At 36.3% G+C, this 23,217-nt stretch overlaps 2 protein-coding genes across 2 annotated transcripts; one reads left to right on the top strand and one right to left on the bottom strand.

Annotated features, from left to right (window-relative positions):
* Positions 1-4,340: 4,340 nt before the first annotated feature.
* Positions 4,341-6,695, bottom strand: LOC114289627 (uncharacterized). The gene is made up of 3 exons (XM_028233386.2): positions 6,242-6,695; positions 5,966-6,095; positions 4,341-5,497 (listed from the first exon to the last, which is right to left on the bottom strand). Exons 1-3 carry the CDS (start codon positions 6,375-6,377, stop codon positions 4,711-4,713), a joined length of 1,053 nt encoding a protein of 350 aa, XP_028089187.2. The 5' UTR covers positions 6,378-6,695; the 3' UTR covers positions 4,341-4,710.
* A 13,005-nt stretch (positions 6,696-19,700) lies between these two features.
* Positions 19,701-22,611, top strand: LOC145807428 (uncharacterized). The gene is made up of 2 exons (XM_082905593.1): positions 19,701-21,714; positions 21,791-22,611. The coding sequence occupies exons 1-2, from the start codon at positions 21,283-21,285 to the stop codon at positions 22,514-22,516; spliced, it is 1,158 nt and encodes a 385-aa protein (XP_082761719.1). The 5' UTR covers positions 19,701-21,282; the 3' UTR covers positions 22,517-22,611.
* The last annotated feature ends 606 nt before the right edge of the window (positions 22,612-23,217 follow it).

Below are 23,217 nucleotides of genomic sequence, written 5' to 3'. Positions count from 1 at the left end.
ATTATTAGTAATGACTGACTTGTTCGAGGTACTTGTTTTTTGGACTAGGCACTGTGGATATGATCTTTGAACTGAACATAAAATTGTTTTCATTAAATTCAAAATTACTCAATCACCTACAAATAGAGATCACTATTCAATAATTCTGTTCAAAATTAACATTTTTTACGTGGTCTTTTAATATAAAAAAATAAAAATTATGGGTAGTGACTTGCATGGTTTTGGAAGCCATGGACCGACCGGTTCGACTGGTTGAAACATCAACCGATCGGGATTCCGTTCTGGATATATCCTCTATATCGTTCGAAACAAAAAAAACGGCCTATTTAGAGAGAACCAAAACCGGCGGTTGAACTGCCGAACCAGTCGACCAGGGCACGGTTCACCAGGTCGATGAATTTGGAAATTTTGAACTTTTTTTTTTATATTTTCTAACTTTTTTTTTCCTTATTATATATATATATATATATATAAGAAATTTTTAATTAGAAACTCTTTTTCAAGGGTTTCTTCTTGTGAGGAATCCCCATTAAGAGCTTGAAATTATTGTGAAAGTCTCTACCTATTTATAAGAAAAAAATTCTTTCAAAAAAACTCAAAAAATCCATGTGAGATTCAATCAAATTTATTGGAGGGAGACTTGAAATTTTGATATCACTCCAAAATTTTTGCTCTTCCTTCAATCAAATTATTTGAATTAAAATCATATAGAGGGAATATTGAATATTTGATTTCCTCTTCCAAAATTAAAATTAATAATATTTTAAAATATATTATTATATTTTTAATAAAAAAATATTAGGAGAAATATTTAAGATAATTTAATTTTTTTAATTTACAATTTTATTACTTATATTTTTATTTGAATATAATTTTAATGTATTTATTACGTTGCGGTTTAATTCCGGTTCAATCCGACGGTTGAACCGGTAATCCGTCCACCCGATTTCTTTTCCGGTTCGCTCACCAATCTAGTTTTTAAAACATTGGTGACTTGTACTCTACTAATATGTTGAGTCTTAAGTTTTTCAGGAGAAACGAAAATGAAAGATGTGAAATTACTTCTACAGACATTTCAATTTTTGTCGATGATAAAATGAAAAAAATTGGATTTATTGTTAACGAAATTGTTAAATATAATAATTATATTTTTTATCTATCATATATATTATATTATATTATATTCATTATCATATTTAAGCTTAACATAATTAGATTTCTCTCTTTCTATATAAAGAGTCTTATATACATTGTTACATTAATTATTCAATATAATAATGAATACACACATCATATAATATTCTATTTTTCTCTCTTTTAGATGTTGTAACATGATATTAGAGTTCTTGATGTTCTTTGTCTTCTTACATGCGGGCAGCAACTTTGCTTTGAACGCCCGCTATACCTCAACCCATTCCGCTATCATATTTTCCTCAGTATCACTTTGTAATAATCTCTTCCTCTAACATTAGTTTATTTCTACCTCAAATATCTCTATCATATATATATATATTCGCAATACATTTTTTTGTATGTGTGTGTTTCTTCTCCACTTTGTCTTTCCCTCTGCTTCAATCTTAAATAGGTATCTATCTTTAAACCTATTTGAGTTTGAGGAGAGAATATTACATCTATATTATGGTGAGCATGGTTATACACTATGCAAACCACCCAAGTCGCCTTCCTTGGCATACTCCCTAAGCTGCCCCTTTGGCACACTACCCTAAGCCGCTCCCTTGGTGTATTTGTTCATTTCCAAGCCACCTTCTAGCACACATGATTCATTTGTTGCCATTATCGTTCAGCACCATGTCATAAGCTATGTGTATGCTACGTTTGCTGGTTCAACACATGTTCTTCTTCTACAACGGTTTGATACGACCATAAACTGTCTTCCGACATTAGTTTTGTTAGCTTTGGTCTTGTTGCTACAACAGTCTGACAAGACCATAAACTATCTTTGGACATTAGCTCCGGTATCTAATCTATCTCAAACGCCTCTATGCTCTCCAGTCCTGTTCATACAATGGTCTGACACGATCATAAATTGTCTATTGGCATTAGCTCTAGCCTCTGATCTATCTCAAGTGCCCATGTGCTCCTATCTGGACTTAGTAATATATTTGTCTCGGATCTGTCCATGTTTTATTTTATTTTTAGTTGTATTTCATATTTTAGTTTCTCTTTCCAAACTCAAGTTGGTAGCCCTACTTGAATTTGAAAGGAGGTGTTAAATATAGTAACTATATATCTGGTTTATCATGCATACCATATCATATTTATTACCATAGTTAAGATTACCATAATTAGGTTTCTATCCTCCTATATAAAGAAATCTTGTATACATTGTTACATTAATTATTTAGCATAATATTGAATACACACACATCATATATTATTCTCTTTCTCCCTCTTAGATTTTGTAACAAAAAGAAAAAAAAAATTAATTTCTTTCACTCTATTTTTTATTATATTTTCCATATTTTTTCATTTTTCTTAACATATTGAAAATCCAAACATAGTTCAAATGTTGATCGTGGCCATTCAGTTTGACAAATTTCTATTTATTTATTTTGAAAGAAAATTAAGGTGGTGTTATCTTTCGTGACAAAAAAATTATTCACTTTGTTTGGTTCTAGTTTTTTGAAAATAATTTTCAAAAAATTCTATTTTTTTATTTTCCTTATTTTAATATTTTCAATGATTTTTTTTTTTAATATTTTAAGCAATTTTTTTTAATTGTTAGACACACCTAACATAAATACACTTAAAAAGTACAATATTTGTGAATTTTTTTTTAAAAAATACTCTAAATACAAAAAAAAAATACAAAAATTCAGTACATTTTTTATATTTTTATGTATTTATTAATTTTTTAAAATATTTTTTCACAAATATTTCACTATTTAAATACATCTAAGTAAGGTCAATCTAAAAAAGTAAAAAAAAAAAATATTTAAAATATTCACTAAAAATAAAAAAATACGAAAAATAAAAAATTTAATTTTTAAAAAATTAAATTCAAAAAACTGAAGTCACACGTACTGATTATTTCTGAAACATGATAATGTCACACATCAAAAAGTTTTTCTCGCATGAGCGTGAGAAGATTAAAAATAGTAACACATAAATATGAAAAGACAAATGTACCCTTGTAAACAGAAATATTGACAAGAACATTATAGTGGGTGATATTATTAACAACATCAAATTGTATTTCTCCAACTGAGCCTACCTAAGCTGATTGTTCTAAACAAAGGTCAACTTTGATTGGGACCCATTCCACAGTTATATAATTAAATGAAAAATGAAAAATGAAAAAAGAAAAAGAAAAAGAAAAAACAATGGTCAATGATCAAACAGATCAATCCATTGCCATCTCCAAGTCCCAATCAATGGGGGCCATTAGCTGTTAGCCATAACATCTTAATCGTAATGCTATATATAAATATATATTACTGATTTTGTTATCAAAGATTATAAATCTATATATTTATATACTACACTTGCATATACACAAGTAGATGCATGTTCTTCCATGCACTTAAATAAATATATAATATATAGTACTAGCTTTATTATTAAACTCGTTTGTGGAAGAAGAGACTGGGATTTTGATTAATTTTTTTTGGTCTTTCTCAAAGCCTGAGCCCTCCACAAAATCCAAAAAAAATTGTCATTATTTTTCTTGTTCTATATATTATACAATTTCCCACCTTTAGCCTGACCATTTCAAATGAGTGAGATTCTTAATTAGCTTGTCTTTTATTGAATATGTTCTCACAACAAGCAACACAATTTTTTAACCTCTCTAAAGAACCAGATGAAGAGAATTCTCTAATATGAAAATAACAAAAAAGTTTGAAAACAATTCTCATTTTCATTATTTTCAATTTTGTGCGAAAATAGTCTTTGAAAATTCAGAAAATAATTTGAAAGTGTTCTCTAAACTATCTTGAAAATAGTTTAAAAAGACATTTTACTAAACAGGTTTTCTGTATAGATTCTTATATAATTTTTTTTTAAAAAAAACTTTTCAAAAACATAAAACAAAAGTAAAACCAAACAAACCTTATAGCTCGAAAAAAATTCTGTAAAATATATTTTAATAGATGAAGTGTATGATACATATTTGAACTTAACATGTTTACTAATCATATCAAGAATAAATTTCATGTTCACATTTTATCTTCAGAAACTTTTTCTCACTACATATTTGTTGCTGGAAAGAAAAATAACTACTAGTTTCAATAGTGCATTCAAAATCAATGCCAAAAGTTACACACACACACACACACACACACACACACACACAATATGTACTACATAAGGAACTGAAATGAACAAACAGTGGATGGTTTATTATTATCTTCCACATTTTTGAGTGATAGAACTTCTACAATTTTCATGACATTTATTTCTGAGTTCTGAAAAACCGTACAAACATGCAAACACCATCACTGCCCAAAAAGAAATGCACAAAAAGAAAAGCAAGCTTTACCATGTACTGTCGAGAGAGAGAGAGAAAGAAATATAAAAAACGAAAGAAAGAAATTGTTTTTCATTGATATCCATCACAACACAAAATCCCAGAAACTGATAGTCTTTTTCTGATGAATGAATCTCCTTCCCTCACCATACACCATGCCATGCCCCTTCAAATCTTTCTGATTTTACTTACAGTCAGTTTTTTAATATTTCATGATATGATCAGTAATAGTAGTCCATGGTCCTCTCTTGTGTCTTGTTTTCATCATTGAAGAAGCCATTATTGTTGTTGTTGTTACACTCATTATCAGTACTAATCAGCTTCTTAACTTCCTCAAGATCATACTCTAATGGAGTATTCCCAAAATACCCATTTACATTTGGCTTCTCATCAATCCATGTACATGTACTACTGATCAGATTTTGATCACCTCCATTGTTGGGGTTGTTGTTGTTTCCATAATCAAGCATGAACTTGTGATTCTCTTCAAACCCATTTGACATGTAACTCTGAAACCCCATGTCTTCTTGTTTGATCTCTTTTCCATGGCTGATCTGACTGCAACTTCCATCAGAAGATGAACAACTTGCTTGATCACCAACAAACACCAATTGGAAGCTCTCTTTCAATGGTGGGTAATACTGCATAGGACTGAACAAGCTCTCTTGTGTTTGAAGAAGACAATAATTGGCTGATAAAGAAGGATTGTAGTTGTTGTTGATGAGATTAGGTGGTGGGATTGAAGTGGGTTCAAGGGCTGTGAAAGACCTAGCTGGGTTGTTGTTGTTGTAATATGAAGTGCAATCTCTGTACAGTGGTGGTGGTGGTGGTGGCGGTGGTGGAGGAAATTGAGAATGAGGCGGCGGTGGTGGTGGGTATGGTGGTGGTTTTCTGTGATTAGGTGGGACCATTACCATACCCATGAGCTTCTTCTTGAGTTTGGTGTTCCAGTAGTTCTTGATATCATTGTCAGTCCTGCCTGGTAACTGAGCTGCTATAATTGACCACCTGCACTTGATGGGAATAACTTCCATACATAAGAAGAAGGAAAGCTTATCTGTCTCTGAGCTTATCCCTATGCATTAACAGCTGTGTAATTGAGTTTTGGTTTTAGATCTAAACTTGTCATGCATGCACCAGAATTGTCCAAATATAGCAGAATCTTGTAACAAACATCTTTAATACTCTTAACCAAATCAATCTCTCTCTTTGTCTCTCTCATTTATGTTCTTTTAACCCATTTTTGGATGGACACCATCAATATTCAGTGATCAGAAGAGATGATGATTTAGGGAAAATGGGTAAAAAGGGATAACCAGGTCAATTTGGGTAAGTATAGGTCTCTTGTATCTAGAAACAGCAAAAAAAAAGGGATTTTTATTTATTTATTTATTTGTTCTTGATTATCATAAAGGAAATTATGCAAGAAAACAAAATGAAAAAAAATATAATAAAAGCAAGGAAATTGGAGTGTACCTGCTTCCTATGCTAGCAAACAAGGTGCAGATGATCCTATCTTCTTCCTCAGAAAATTCACCATGTTTGATGTTAGGCCTTAGATAGTTTAGCCATCTCAACCTGCAGCTCTTCCCACATCTCTTTAGACCTGATGATCCAACACCAATCAAATCAAAATCCACCACAAATAAAGCAATAACAGAGAGAGAGAGAGTACAAATCAAAATCAAATTGAATTTAAATTTGAAATGGGGTTGGTTGGTTTGTCTGTGTTGAAAAGTTCACAATAGTTACCAGCTTTTTGAGGGAGAGCGATCCAGTTACCACCAGTGCCATATTTCTCTATGAACTCTTTAAGCTTGGAGTCTTCTTCAGGTGACCATGGCCCTTTCTTCACATTTGCCTTGTCACAGCAGGGAGCCCTCCCCATCTCTCTCTCTAATTGTGTGTTGTGATTTTGTTGGATCTCTTTTGGCCTTTTTGAGGAAGTAATAAAGTTGTCTCTCTTTTCAAATGGACTTGGTGGTGTGTGTTTGTGGTTCTTTCTAGTGACCTTTTATTGAGAGCCCTGGGGATTGTAAGTTTGTAACAGTAAAAACAAAAATTATTATTAGTATTATTTATTGAGAGATGATGCAGAAGTCAAAATGATTGGCCTGTTTGATCAGCCTCTAACTCCTTTGCTGAATAACTAGACAGAAAAATTTTCATCTCAACAACTTGAAACCCTACATCCAAATCCAACCTTACTCCTTTGAACAAGATTTATTTTTTTTTAAGACAAATTATGTTAATAATTCCTATATTTTAATTCTTGTGTTATTTTAGTTTTTGTAATTTTAATTGATTTGATTTTGACAGTAAATTTATGATTTTATTTTAATTTAGTCAAATTCATTATAATTATTAGTTGGTGGGGTGTATTTTGAGCAATGCCGGAATCAGTCTCTGGTTTGTTACAGTAGTGGGCAGGTGTTAAACTTAGAAAAAAAGGAGTTGGCTATCTGGAAAGTCATACCATTGGCGGTGCTCTGGTCTATTTGGAAGCAGAGGAATGAAATCATTTTTAAGAGCTCACTAGTGGATTTTGAAGGGCTGTGTGATTCTATTAAGATCAGGGTTGCATTGTGGGTCAGAACTTCAAACCCCTATTTACTCGGTAAATGATATTGTGTATAATTTGCAGCAGGTTAAATTATGCATAAAGGGTTGATTTTTGTGTTGATTAAGGCTGCTGCTAGGGTTGTTATTTGTGTTGTGATCTGCCTGGCAATCTGTGGTTGATTTTCTTGGGAGTTTTCTTTTTTTGTTGAGCCTGGTTTCTCACCAACCCTTTGTGGTTGAGCTTGTAAGTGATTGAGCCATCTTCTCAATGTCAACCTAGTTGGAATTGGGTTGGTTCGCTATGATGCTTTCTGCTATTCCACTCCTTTATGGATGTAAATCTCATATGTAATTGTATGCTTTTGTCATCAATAAAGTTTTTTTTTTTTTTTGCTGATAAAAATAAAAAAAATATATAAAAAGGAAGTATCATGTGTCATGTTTTTATATGCAAAATTATGAATTTTCTTAACTTAGTGAGTTAACCTCAATTTATTTAGGACAAATATCATAGTTTAAAACCACGTTCAAGTATATTTCAACCCCAACTCTCTCTCTCTCTCTCACTAAAAACCTCTACCATCGGGCCTCACTTTTGGCTGGCCGGCCGCCGCTTTTGGCTATGGCGGTCGGCTGGTCCAGCTCCCTCTTTGGTCTTTCCTTATAATAACTTGATTCCCACATTTTTTCCCACTTAGGTGTGTTTTGGTGTTGTTGGTCCAGCTCCCATTGGGGTTGTTTTGTTTTGTTTCACCAGGGGGTGCTTGGTTTAGGGGTCAAAACAGAGTAGATGGTGGTCGGTTTTGGTCTGGATTAGCTGTTCTAATCTGGCTAGGAGTTTCATTCGGGCGTTCCTGTGCGAGTGGGAGTTTGAGGGATGAATCTTTGGTTCGGTCTTTGGTGATGTTTTGGTCCAGATCTTAGATCTAAAAGTTTAGATCTAGATCCAGATGTTCGATCCAGATCTAAGATTTCATTCGAGCGCTCCTTTCCGTGTGGGTATTTGAGGGGTGAACTTCTTTCAGATGTATGGCGGTGCCTTGGCGGTTTGGTTGTTGTTTTGGGTGTTAACTTTGGAGCTTCTGCAGTGGGTGTGTTCGGAGTTTGGATCGGAACAGAGGTGTCCAACCATGGAGCTGGAGTTGGCAGTGGGTTTTGTTCCGCAGTGGTAGCGGGTTTTGTTCGTCATCAGGTGTGCTCGGTTGTTGTGAGTGTTCGGAGGTTTGAATCGGAAGTGGAGTGGAGTTGGGTGTTCTATAAGGAGGTGTTCCGACCATAGAAGTGGTGGTGGGTGTCCTATTATTCAGGGGCTTGCAGAGAAGTTGGTCTTCAAATAGGTTGCTAGCTTGGAGTCAAAAGATGGTTACAGAGGCAAGGAGGATGGTGTACCAGGGTAGGTGAGCCAGCAAGAGGTAATCAGCAGAGTGGAGAAGAGGCTGATGATAGTCTTGGTAGCTCAGGTGGATTGGGAGTGCAGCAGCAATGGGAGATAGTTTGTTAAGCTTGGGTATTTTGGTGTTGGTTTTTGGGTTCGGGTTGTGTGGGTTGATTTTGTGGGGAGTCTTGTATTTTATTTTCTAGTTAAGTTCTTCTTAACTTTTTTGTTTAAAAAAAAAATCGTGAAGCCAAGGGGTTGGTTGTATGGATGCGAGTAGCAGTAGTAGGAGTATTCTGTACTTTCCGAATCTCTCTCGATGCATGTCATCTTCCTGTACCTTTAATTTCATGCTTTTAATGAAATTTTTCTTTGCTGATCAAAAAAAAAAAAAAAAAAAAAACCTCAATTTATTTAGTGCTTATTTTCCAAGTAATGTTTGGGATCATAAAAAAAATCATGCGATGCTTCATGAAGATTTTTCATCATTTGATTAGTATGTGGTACTTTATTGTATGTGTAATCGAAGAATGAATAATTTTCATGAAGCATTTTATGATATTTTCATGATCCCTAACATGATTCTTATTTTTCGTCAGAAAAACTAAGAACGTTATTAATTAGACCAAATAGATACAAAATTTAAAATAAAAAGTCAAAATTAGGCCAATTGAAAGTTGTTTGCCCTTAATCTTATTTTATTTTTATGTGTTTTTGTAATTTATTTTTATTTTTGTGTGTATTTTTTCATTTTTTTTAAAAATAGTTTGTTTTAGTTTTAACTTTTGGTAATAAAAAAAAAAAGAAACTAAAACTAAAACCAACAACCTTTAATAAGTTTTTTATTATTATTTTGTTTTGTTGGTTTGTTTGTTTGTTTGTTCGGTTTTTTTTTTTTTTTTTTTTTTTTTAGATTTGAACAACCTTTAATAAGTTAAAAAATACTAATAAGAAAATAATAATAATAATAATAATAATAATAATAATTCTGTAAAAAACTAACTTTTGAGTCGAAGGCTTGGTTTAGGAGCATACTATTTGAGTAATTTTTAGTTTTTTATGAAAAGATATACAAAAAAATAGAGAGATATGTGGCAATTTATAATGACTTTTTTACTAAATTACCAACCAAACTAATCTAAAGTCTTATTATAAGAAGAAATATAATTAGCAAACAACTTGATAGCTATTGGTCTTAGGGATGGCAATTTGAAACCGACCCGGCGGGAATCCCCGATCCCGACCCTGATTTAAGCGGTTTTTTCTCGAAAAATACCCCCGACGGGGAGGGGACGGTATTTGAAAATCAATCCCCGATCTGTCACGGGCCGGGGACGGTGATCAGTGTTTAATCCCCGGCCCGGCCCGATCCCCGTCCCCTGTCCCATCCCCGAATTTCCCCGAAGTGAAATTACTTTTATACCCCTTATATATATATATATATATAGATAATAATAATAAACCAAACCGTTTATAATATTTATAACATACCAAACCAATGACACTGTGTTTATAATATTTATAATAATAATAATAAACGGTTTGGTATATTAGGGTTAGGGACCTCAAACACACTCACTCATCATCACCGCCCTCATCTCTCTCGGTCTCCCTCTCTCAATCTCCCATCGCCGATCTCAATCTCCCACCGCCGATCTCCCTCCTCCCACCACCGATCTCCATCCTCCTACAACTCCAACGTCTCTCCCACCGCCGATCTCCATCCTCCCAAGCTTGCCAAATCACCGCCACCATCACCGACCAAGCTTCGCCGATCCGCCACCATCACCGACCAAGCTTCACAGATCTGGAATATTCTCTCTCTCTTTCGATTTGTTATATATATATATATATATATTATATTTGAGCATTAGATTCAGATCTTCTCTTTCTATATGATGTTGAATCTGAGCTCTAACTTTGAATCTGATATAGAATATGATGTTGAATCTGATTTTTTTTTTTTTATGACATTTGAGCTCATTCGATCTTCTCTTTCGATTTTTTTATATTTATTTATGATGTTGAATCTGATATTGAATATGATGTTGAATCTTATTTATGACATTTTTTTTGGAACTGATTTGAATCTGATGTTGAATGGGATGTTGAATCTGATTTTTTTTCTTCTTTTGGTCGGGGACTTTTCGGGGTCGGGGAAACCCGATCCCCGTTAAGGGGCGGGGGCGGAGGTAATGATGAGCTCCCCGTCGGGGTCGAGACGGGGGGAGTTTCCACCATCGGGGATCGGGGACGGGGAGGGTGATCCCCGGCCCCGCCCCGTTGCCATTCCTAATTGGTCTCTGACTAGTGACATTTTACAAACTATAAGTTACAGCCAAAAAACTAATATGGGAAAACAGAGGTCAGTGGAACTCTAAAAATTTAATTACTTACTGATAAAAAGGTTGATCATTTTATATTTTAATATTTATAAAATTTATCATTAATTTATAAATATTTTTTCAAACTTACACTGACATGTAATATCTCAAACCATATTTGTGATAATTTTGTTTTATCCTTAAAATAAAACCCAAAAAACAAACATGTGTGTTTTAAAAATTATTTTATAACCATCCAACAAGATTATATGTGCATGTGATTAAAACACATAGAATTTGCACACTAATTAGAAGGGACAAAGAGCCATTATTAGGAGATCCTGGTTTTCACTGGCGTACAATATAGGCATAGAACCAATATAAGCATAGTGACTGATGAGAATGATCATGTTTGATGGGTCCATTTTGTAAGATTCTAGGATACACTATATTCATCAGGTGTTTTGGATTGACTAATCAATGCTACCTTTCTTGAATAGTCACAAGCTTGTATGCAATAGGCAAAACCATTTCAAAAAAAAAAAAAGTACACCGTAACATTTCCTCAACAGGACCTTTCTACTAAGAAAAAGACCTTTCTACTAAGAAAAATGTTTTGGAGTTCTAATTTTTGAGCTCTAAAAATAGTTCTAGTGAGTTGGCAGTGGGCTCCACGCACAGTGATGTGATGTTTTAGTCTTGATTTATTTTTATTTTATTTTTTTTATTCATTGCCATGTCATTAGTACTCCATTTGAGCACCAAAATTAGTGATCTACATCATTACTGTTTCTACTAGATGTCACAATGCAACAGGGGCCTAAAAACTAATCAAAGAGATGTTATGACCGAACCAAAAAATTAAGAAATAGTAAAATACAACAAAGACAGAAGGATTTACATGGTTCGACTTAGGGGTCTTTTGAGAAGAGTAAAAAATGTCAGCTTTTAATTTTTTACTCATTTTGAGTCATATCATTTCTTATATTTTTTATTCACAAAAAGACAAAATAGACTAAAAAAATCAAAAAATTAACTTTTTACCAACTTCCCAAAACACTCCTTAGTCTGTTTATTGGTAAAAAACGACAGATGAATTTCATTGTAAATATTGTATATTCTCTCTATAGGGGTGTTTTGGCAAGTTAGTAAAAAATCAATTTCTTGACCTTTTGACTTTTTTAAGTCACATTATCTCTCTATTTTTTTAAAGAGGTGTGATTGAGACCCCCTCAATCACCAACCCCCACCACCCCCACACACACGTGGGGGTTGGTGATTGGAGGAGGAGGGAAAAAAAAAATTTGACCAATCAATCCAAGAGGGAGTCGTGGGGGTTGGGAGAAAAAAGGGGTCCGGATCATTTTTGTTTTCTAAACCAAAAAAGCCAAAAAAAATTACAAAAAAATAAAATAAAATAACTAACTTTTTATCATCTTTCCAAAATACCACATAATTGTTTGTGTATAGAAGATCTTAAAACAAAAAAGAAAAAAAATTCAAAATAAAATAATCCAAATTATACCAAACCGGGGAGAAAAAGACCCAAAACTAATAAGGAAAATGAGTGAGAGCACTAATTAGTGCTACCACTAATGATGTGGCAGTGGGCCCCCACCATGAATGATTTGATGTATTGGCCTTGGTATTGAATTTTTTTTTCTTTTTTTTTTAAGTGTCATGTCATTAGTGATCTTTTTAAAGCTCCAAAATTAGTGGTCTCTATCATTGTTGAACTAATAATGGGTCAGATCATGTCAGGTCATACAAGCTCTGCTAATGAGTTTAACGTCTCATCTGTCATGTGCCTGTTTTAACTTAAAAATTAAAAAATTATTAAAAAAATTAAAAAGTCTATAATGTATATCAAAAAGTTAAAGATTCTTTTTACTCTTTACTTTTTGTATATTTTTAATAAAAAATTAAAAATTCATTCCAAACATATTAATTTTTTGTCTCATATTTTAATTAAAAAATTACTAAAATAACTTGTTCTCAAACGAGTCCTTAGACACAATTAGAGTTGAATTTGAAACGCACCCACATAAATCCCAAAATAGAAAATTCCAAATTATACAAAAGCGGGCAAAAATATATCCAAAACCAATGCTGGTTAAGTTATATCATATCATGATGCAGATTGCGATATAAAAATATTATATATTTTTATTTTATATTTTAAAATTAATATTTAGGTAGGCATATTTAATTTAGTATAGAATAGTATCGATTTATTTAGTTTCTTAATTTGATTTGATGCAATTTTCTTATTCTATTAATTTTTATTTCCTATTTTATTAGTTTCTTGTTTTTGAAGAAGTAGGTTAATTATAAATAAAATTATAAGCCTTAGGGTTATAAAGTTGAATTTTTATATTTAATTAATAAAAATTGGGAATTTTCTCAAATTTATTCATTCTTAGAGAGAATGTTTTTAATTCGGATTTGTTTGTAGTTCGATCTTATTATTTGCTTGTTTTTCGATACGCTTCCTTTCATCAATTGATATCTAAGGGCAGGCTCGAGTCCTGATCATGGGGCCAAGAGAAGCACCATGTAGTTGATATGCCACTGTTAAGGGGGTATATGAGCGAGATCATTTTTTTTTTTTTTTGATCGGCAAAGAAAAATTTCATTAAAAACATGAAATTTACAGGTTCAAGGAAATAAAACGCACTGAGAGAGATTCGAAGAGTAAAAATTCACTCTCCTACTACTGCTACTCGCGTTCTTACAACCAACCCCTAGCCTCACGATTTTAAATTTGAAAAAACAACAAACAAAATAAATTAAAAAACCACAATCATGAGCCCCCACCTAAAACACAGCTACACACCCCAAACCACACTCTGACTCAAGCACTATTACACACTTGAGCCCCACGCCTGACCCACCCACCCTGCACCAATGACAGACACTCAACCTCCAAACTGTCGGACCCTCAGGCTCCAATGCCGCCGAGCACCCTGCACCACCCGTGACCGAAACTACTCTTGCTTCACCATCGAGAACCACCCGGGACCGAAACAACTCTGCTTCACCGCTGAACAACGACAGCCTCTACTTGCTTCACTCTCCTCTACTTCAGTTGCTGCAGCCTCCTCCTTTGGATCTCCTCCGTGACCCAAACAAACTCCTTCGATTGAAACCTCACCAAACAACGCTGGGCAGTCCCCTCTTTGTTTAACCAGCGCCAATCTCCTCAAAACCGAACACGGACACCGACCACCATAGAAAAGAACGGAAATCACCCCTCAAACTCCCACTCGCACAGGAGCGCTCGAATGGAGATCCTAAACAGCTCTAAATCCTCCACCCCTCAAACTCCTGCTCGCAAAGAAGTGCCCGAATGAAGTTCCTGAACCAACCCACCTCTGTTCAACGCTCCCAACCTAAACCAAGACCCACTGCTGAAGCTGAAACACCATGGCTGAAGCACCACTACCACCGATCATTTCCAAACGAGAGAAAAACCCACCAAAATCACCCATCAAAGCTATCTTGGGCACCAAAGGAGGAGGCTACACAAAAACGAAATAACCAAAACAACAACCTAAGCAAATCTAGAGATTAGATCTGAAAAGGATAAAGAGAAAACTAAAGGGGCTCAAGTTTATTAGGAGAAAACCCAAGAACACAAGAAGAAAAAAGATAGGCTAGCCGACCGCCATGACCAAAGGCGGCGGCCGGCCGGCCAGCGGTGAGGCCCCGAGGTGGAGGTTTTTAGAAAGAGTTTTTTTTCCAAATCTCTCGATTTGGTGTTTATATGAGCGAGATCATGCAACATGAAATGCCCAAATAAAGGAGAGGCTTCGATGTTTGGAGCGCTTCAAAAGGAAGCTTACAATTTTATTGGAGCGTTTTTAAGCCATGAACGTTAAAAATAGCCTTCACAACTAAGAGTGCGTGTAGTGCGGTTCAAGCGATTTGAGAGTAAAATTATAAATTAAATAGTGGATTAACAAATTGTGGTTTGAGAGGTTTTGGGTAGATTGAAAAATATTCTAACAAATTATCAAGTCTTTGCATAATATATAACACCAATTTGTAAAATATTTTTCATACATATAACACAAATTAATTTTACTTATTTTTCATATATATAACTACTAATTTGTAATAATAAAATTCAAATATTAAATCTCTCTTTTACTCTTTTTTACTTTGATATTTTATTATAGGTTAAAAAATATATATGTATTAATTATAACTGAACGGAGCGGTTTCGAAAGCGGATTATAAATTTTAAAGTTTAATTTGCGATTAGCGGATAGAGCAGTGCGAATTGATGCGACTTGGCGCGATTTTAGTAGATTTGACAGTATTTTGTACAGTCATGCTCACAACTGTCATCCAAATTCACGATTTGTGGAGGAGAATGATGGGAATGATGTTGAGGATGGAGACATTTACTCGATTGGCACATACAAATCACATCAGACGGGTCCAGTGGTGAACAATGCATCCAATCGATGGGAGTCGGACTTCAACTTGACATACCAGAGTTTAAGGGTTGTTTACAACCTAAAGAATTTCTAAATTGTGTTGCTGTTGTAAAAGAAGAATCCGATGAAATATTTTCGGATACAAAATCTTCATTATTGCAGTCCCATCCCATATTGATTGGGATTCACCTCCAAAATATGATGAGTATTCGGAGGATGAGTATATTGAAGTTTATGGAAATAGAGCAATTAAAATCAGTTTAATAGAGGTATTTGGTGAAGAATTCAATGATGTCAGACAAGAAAGATATGAGATTTATGTAAGAATCGAATTCATGCTTGATGGACCGGAAAAAGAAGTTAAACAAAAGGAGGTTTGTTCTCTTGACCATAATTCTATTGTCTTTCAGTTTGACGATTCTAGTCCTTTTTTGAAGGTTGTTGTGTTAGATGCCTTCTCAACAAAACAATTATTTCTATGGATAAACAAAGAACAATGTAAAGCCATTGAGATAGATAGAGGAGTTCCACTGAATTTTTATAGAATCATCAATTGGCCACGTTAATGCAAAATTTATGCAATCCCGTCAAATAATGGAGGAAGCATGTTGTCAATGAATTTTTGTGATATCAACTTCAAGAGATGGAGTCTCTTTGATGGAGAATTTTCGAAAGATTTACAAGAACAAGGATTCATTGATTGGTGCTTAAATTGAGATGAAATAAATTTATTAAAGGAAATTTCTCCTTTAACTTTGGAATACTACTCTTTAAAATTTAGGTTTGAAAAAATCAATCTTAAAAATAAAGTGGACACTAACAAGTGCAAACGAGTCATATTGTTTCAAGCCATGGAAATTCGAGGACAAATTTTTTCAAGCAGAGGAGAATGATGCAAATTGAGATTTAAAAATATTATATATTTTTATTTTATATTCTAGAATTAATATTTAGTTAGGCATATTTAATTTAGTTTAGAATAGTATAGATTTATTTAGTTTCTTAATTTGATTTGATGTAATTTTTCTATTCTATTAATTTTTATTTTTATTTTGAAAAATCTAGAAATCCCCTAGATATTGATTTATGATTATGTAACAATTTTAAGCAGTATATAACAATCCCAATCAAACAATTAAGACAAATCAACACAACGATTTTAACGTGAAAAAATCACAATTGGACACCTCCAACTGTGATTAAAAAACTATGGGCAACAGCCACAAAACAATCCACTAAGAAGATTTAAAGGAATTACACAGGTATACTCAATTACCTAGCGAATCCACGCCTAATTGAACCAACCTCTATGTGCCTCTTCCAACTCTGTCTTCACCTCGGAATTGTCTTTACGATGAGCCACTCCAGAATCCACCGAAGTTTCATGTTCGAATTCTTCAGAATCCACCGAAAAACAACTCTCTCTCTCTTGTGTATAACAAACAAAACCTTTGATGTACTCTCTTTAAACCATGAGCTGAATACTCAATAAAACATTAAAGAAAACTAACAAAATATCCTCAGATATAAACCTTAAAACCCAAAAAGAAGATCTAGAGGACTTACCTCAGATTCGGGAGAAAACCAAATATTTATAGAAAACCAAAGTAATCATAGTTTTGGAAGAAAACCAACACCCATAGAAATCCGGATTTTTCGCTCGAGCGAGGAGCTTAACTTTCGTGATTCCTACTAGTGCCTTGGCTCGAGAGACGAATCCTTGGCTCGAGCGAGCACACCACTCTTTCAGTTTTTGTATGGACGCAATCCTTAGCTCGAGCGAGAACTCCTTGGCTCGAGCGAACTTCGCTCGAATGAGCATTCCTTGGCTCGAGCGAACATGGGCGGACATGCAATTTTGAATGCAATTTTGCAATTTGCTTCGGCCGCGAGCTGACCGGGCAGCTTGACCCCTATCATAATCAACGAAGTGGCAATGTTGAAAGCATTAACATCACAAACTTCTCTGCAAGACACAATTCGGGTTGGATTCGCATCTAATAAACTCATAGCCTCACTGAAATAAAAGTGCGAAAATAAATACAACTGAAAGGAGTTTTGTCAAACGGGATTGTCAATAATAAAAACCTAACACATATTTCTTATTTTATTAGTTTCTTGTTCTCTAAGAAGTAGATTAATTATAAATAAAGTTTTGAGCCTTAAAGCTATAGAGTTGAAATTTATATTTGATTAATAAAAATCGTGAGTTTTCTCAAAATTATTCGGTTTTAGAGAGAATATTTCTAATTCAGATTTGTTCGTGGTTCTTGTTATTTATTTATATATTTTTCCAATACACTTTCCCCCATCAGATCATATGAGTTTGTCAATGGGTTTTAGATACAATCCAACAAGAATTTGATATACATCCACAACAAGAGACACACCGAATGTGTAGGACCAAGTTAACCTTGATATTAATCTCAATCACCCTGTTGTTTGACAAATTAATACTGCCAAATGCTCTTTAAAAAGAAAACTTTCTCATTACAGGTGATGTGATGCACAACCTTGAATTGACTGACAATTTTTTTTTGTTTCACATAGCATGTGAATTAACACATGCAAAGTTCAAGTTTCTCTTAGTGACTAAAAGGAATGGTCGCCATTAATTCAATCATGAAAATGTCCAAGAATATCTGTGGATGAGTTATCAATTCATAGAAATATAAATCTAAACTACTTTATAAAGCATGGAGCTTTTGGTATGAATCTTTTTTTTCACAATTTTTTTTTTTAATTCCTAAATCACCCTTCTCCTATAATTGTCAAATTGAAACATATCTTTAATTCTTTATAACTGTCGATCTATAACTGTACACTCATGTGGATAATTAAGTTCAATTTCTAGTAGTAACCTTATCACACAATAGTAAGACTCGAATTAAGGCATCACATATCATCAATTATGTCCACTTTGATCTCAAATAAAGTATGGTATACTGACGTGATCATTTAAAATGACTTTGATAATAGCATATCATTGCTTTAGGGTCATAGAGAAAAAATAAAATAAATTGAAAGTTATTGTGTGAGTGATCAAAATAGAAATGGCTATAACTTTACCATGGGCGCAGATGGACTTCATCTCTAGTTTCATCTCAAAAGGAAAAGAAATGACTTGAGTCTCATACTGGCGAAAATCATTGTTAAAGTGTGAAGTGTGCATTTAGAATACCCAAGACTTTGAAGAGAGAGAGAGAGAGAGAGAGATGAAGCAATGTTGATCTATAGGTTGAAGCTTCATGGAAGTTTCATATATTACCTGTACGGGGAGGAAATAATTCTCCTCGTATAATCCTGTTGACCAAGTCCACGCTTCTCCGTACGACGTCGCTTTGTCACCTGAAAACACAAACGTGAGCTAGCCGGCGGGTGTGTGCCGGAAACCTCTCCGATGCCTAAGTCAGAAAACTTGACAAATAGACAAAGCTCTAAGTTCTCAGAAAGATTATGTTCAATTACCTCCTCCAAGGTGTTGCTTGTGAGCTTTTATAAGTTTCGTATGGCACAATCCTAGTAGGACTTGTATTTCTCCATACAGAGTCCTCCTAGGATTCAATCTCTTAAGGATAATGCTTATCCTTTTACACCCTCCCCCACTGCTTAAACCAAGTGGGATGGTTTCCTCCACGGCCGAGCTTCCATGTAACCGAAGTAAATTGGCTATACCGAGCCACAGAGGGCCGAACCGTCCATAGCTCGGTCTTCTCCTCTAATTCCTTACTTCGGCTGTCCCTGTTCAACCTTGGCGAGCTCAAACTTCCAAGTAGCAAGGTCTGACCGACCTAACCATAGTACGTAACGACCGGACTAATTCCAAAACCGGCCTTCCCAGAACATACTGCGGCCGGACTAACTCTGAGACCAGCCTAATTCCGAGTTGCCTACGGACCGGAGTAGCTTTACTTCTCCTTGGACCAAAGCATCTACCTCTTCATGAGCCGGAGTAACCTCACCTCCTTGGGCCGAAGTAACTTTGTCTCCTCAAGACCGGAGTAACCTTGCCCCCTAGGCCGAAGTATCCATTACGGCCTTTTTACTTAATCCTTCGTGTTTTGGGCCTTAAAGCCCAACTCGAAGCTCGGCCCAATTTTTCCCAAAAATTACCCTCTCAATTGCCCCTTAATTCCATCTGCGCAACATGATCGGGATTATCAGTCTACTGGCCGAGCTAGAGTTTATTAAGCTTTTTCAGCCGAGCTAAAAACCCTTTAGCCTCTCCAGCCGAGCTAACTTTACCTCGGGCTTCTCTTCGTCCGGTCAAAAACGTCTCTTCAATCACGACTGTAACGCTTCCCTTTCCATAGACACGTGGCAGGATCTGATAAGCCGTGGCCAACTGTTACGCCGCCCTGCAGAAATTTCGTACTGTTCCCGCCTCTTTTTGCCGCCTTTTTCTCTCCCTTCTTTCACAAAACAACCCTTCATCTCGTATCATTCACTCACACCTTGCTGTTCATCTTCTCTCTGTGTTCTTGAACCTTCGAGTTTTCAAAATTTTGAGCTTGCTGCGTCCGTGTCACTATTTGCTGCTACTGCCTCCATCTTTAGCTCCTCTTTCAATCTGGTAAGTGAATCCATTTTCTTCCTCTCTTTTTGCTTATGTTGCTTTTACCCTCGTTTTGTGCAACTGTATATCTTGTTTTCGTATGCTTTTTGCAAATATTTTCTCCATGTATCTGCTCTGCTTTTGTACTTTCTATGAAGAAACCAGTAGAACTTGTATGTGTATGAACTATTTTGTAGGAAGATAGTCTTAGATCCAAAATCACCTAGCAACCGGACTAGAAAACTGTTTGTGTTATGTATGTCGACAGATTCAGAACATAACCGAACTAGAACTTGTAGAAACATCAGTAGTTTCTTCTGACCCACTCTAGCCAATGATAAGTTTGCCGTTACCGAACTAGGTACTTCGGTCTCCAACCGAGCTAAGACCTTTTGGCCAAGCCGGCTTTCTTAGTTCTGAAACCGAACTCAGAAAGCTGCCCCTAGGCGTTAGACCGGTCTAAAACTGCTCAAAACCGAGCTAAGAAACCTTCTGATTTGTAGACGGGGTAGAACCAGCCCTTTAAGCCGAAGTAGGATTTGTATATCTTGCTTATAATTTGTAGCGCGGTCCAACGATCTGTGCTTAACCCCCTTGCTTTCTACTTTGCAGACTTAGGTTGCCCAGGCACTCCTACGTGTGCTCAACCGAGCTACTGAGCCAAATTTTTGTACCGAAATAATTTATTCGTAACTTATACAACAAATGGGTAAGTATAGATATTTAGTCGAAACCCCTGGTGGCATGGCCGAATTCAGGCAGGACTACCAGATTCCTGATGATGTCCAACTGGAGTTGGCCAAGAAAGATGCTACTCCCTGGGACAATGAAGGCTCCGTCCCCTTTACCCTTCAGTCAATAATTGAAACCGGACTACGGTTTCCTGTCCAACCGCTCATCTGCGAATTTCTTAGACAGACTAGGTTATGTCCTACCCAACTGTCCACCAATACATACCGTATTATAATGGGAATAGACGCATTAAACCACCAAACCGGACTAAATCTCGGTCTAGCCGAAATATTCCATCAGTATTCCATCGGCTCAAAGAATGCTGGGTGGGTCTACTACCTCAGAATTCGCCGCCGCCGAGAGAAGATAATTAAGCACACTCCGGACAAAGATCTTAACGATGATGATTTCCTTTGGGTCTCTGGGAATTTTGAGGATTTTCAAGCTCAAATTCCTGGCCGACCTATAAATTGGAAAATGGGAGAACCTGGTAATTTTGCTTCGGTCTTCTGTCTTGTTTGTTATCTCGGTTGTTTAGTTTATTAGCCGGACTAACACTTCCCTTTACTGCAGATTTCGCCCATCTCCGTTCCCTGTACAGTTATCCCAACCTTGGGGTTCTGCGAGCCGCACTACGGGTTAAAGAAAGAAGTTGGTCAAAACTTCTAAATTTTCAGCCGACCTACCGGTATAGCGGTCGCCGCAAAGCAAAGGTAACTGATTTTCTTCTCGAGGAAGCACCGGAGCCGGACCCAACTCTGCCCGAGATAAGACTTGTCCCTCTAACAGCAGAAGAAGAGATGGCGAAAAGGAGCAGAGTTAGGGCCCTTCTTACCGAAACGGCTAGGCCCGAAGTAACGCCTCCCAGTCAATCGCAGCCTGCCGTTGTCGCCCTCCCTTCCCAACAGCCATCCTCTTCCCGCCGGACCAAACGTCCCCGGACTGCCGAACCCGAACGAGTTTTGGTTGATGAAGAACCTGTCATTCAGCCGAGCTTACCACCAAGCCCTCGACCGGAGTCTTCCGACCGGACCATCAGTTGCTGGGCACCGAAGCTATCTTTCAATGACCGAGACATTCTGGAAACAGACTCGGTTGTTGCTGAGAAGGACCACCTGTTGGCCATCAATTTGGCCAAGAGTGTGTGTCTGCCTAAAGATATGGAACATCACCACAAACAGTTAACCACCGAGCTGAAGTCCATCCGGTCAGCCACGAAATCAATGATTCTGGTAAGTAACTTCGGTCGTATTTCTGTTTTTCTACTTTTCTTTTTCTTCGGCTAAATTGAAGTTGTTGCTTTGTCAGGCTATCCAGAAAAATCAAATCACCCATAGGAAGGTGCTGGAGCTGAGGAAAGTGACAAGGCAAGCTGCGGCAGAGGCAGAGGCGAAATCGGCCGAACTAGAGGAGGCCAGAAAGGAAATGGCCGAACTCCGAGGTGAGGTCGGTCGTCTGACCGGAATGGTTAGTTCGGCCGAGGCCGAAAAGCAAAAGACTGCCATTGTGCTGAAGGACAAGTACTTGCGCGAGTTGCTAAAACTTGAAAGAAAGAAGGATGCCGAAATAAAAGAGAAGGTGAAGGAAGCCGACAAACAAGGCTTCAAGAGGGCAGAGGATGCTTATGCCCAACAATGCAATGCGGCCAAGGATCTGTTCTTTAAGTGCGGCTGGAGGGGAGCCGTTGAGAAGCTCGGTCATGATCCTCAGACCGAGGTTTTCAACCCTCCAGCCTACTTTATACCGAACTCCCTGATGGATTATGCCACGGCCATGCAACAGCAGTTCCTTGAGGGCTCAGATGATGAAGATTCTGATGAAGACTCTGCCCCTGAGGATACTTCGGTTGTGAATGCAGATCAGGTAGTTCGGTCGGAGCCCGTGGTGGGAGATCTAACTCTTGATCAACCAATTGAAGCCGTGGCTCCAGCCGAACCCGTTCTTCCTTCTGAAAGTGTTGTAGCGCCCGAAACCGGTCTTCGGGTTGACGCCGATGCTGCCTTTGACGCCGAAATAGATGAACTCTTCTCTTAATTTTGTAATCTTTTCTTTGTAACCGAACTAAGCAGCCTTGTAATGACTTCTTTTTTTTTTTGAATGAAAATTTTACTTCAACTCTTATTCCGGTTGTGATATGTATGCCTGTGTTTTGTCATGCCTTTACTTACTCCAACTGTTATTTCGGTTTTGGCTTTCTAAAATATGCTTGCCAGCCAACCACTCTTTAGCCGATATACTTACTTCGGCTGAGGAGTATACAGTGTTGGTTTTAATCCAGCCAACCACTCTTCAGCCATACACGTACTTCGGCTGAAGAGTAATAAGAGTTGGTTTATTCAAACCACTCTTTCAGCCAACCACTCTTCAGCCATATACTTACTTCGGCTGAAGAGTAACAAGAGTTGGTTTATTCCAGCCAACCACTCTTCAGCCATACACTTACTTCGGCTGAAGAGTAACAAGAGTTGGTTTATTCCAGCCAACCACTCTTCAGCCATACACTTACTTCGGCTGAAGAGTAACAAGAGTTGGTTTATTCCAGCCAACCACTCTTCAGCCATACACTTACTTCGGCTGAAGAGTAACAAGAGTTGGTTTATTCCAGCCAACCACTCTTCAGCCATACACTTACTTCGGCTGAAGAGTAACAAGAGTTGGTTTATTCCAGCCAACCACTCTTCAGCCATACACTTACTTCGGCTGAAGAGTAACAAGAGTTGGTTTATTCCAGCCAA

The sequence above is a fragment of the Camellia sinensis genome, chromosome 14 (genome assembly GCF_055761805.1).
Source record: "Camellia sinensis isolate YWXY chromosome 14, ASM5576180v1, whole genome shotgun sequence".
NCBI lineage: Eukaryota > Viridiplantae > Streptophyta > Magnoliopsida > Ericales > Theaceae > Camellia > Camellia sinensis.
Note: the sequence above shows the minus strand (reverse complement) of the source record. Positions and strands in the feature narration are given on the sequence as shown.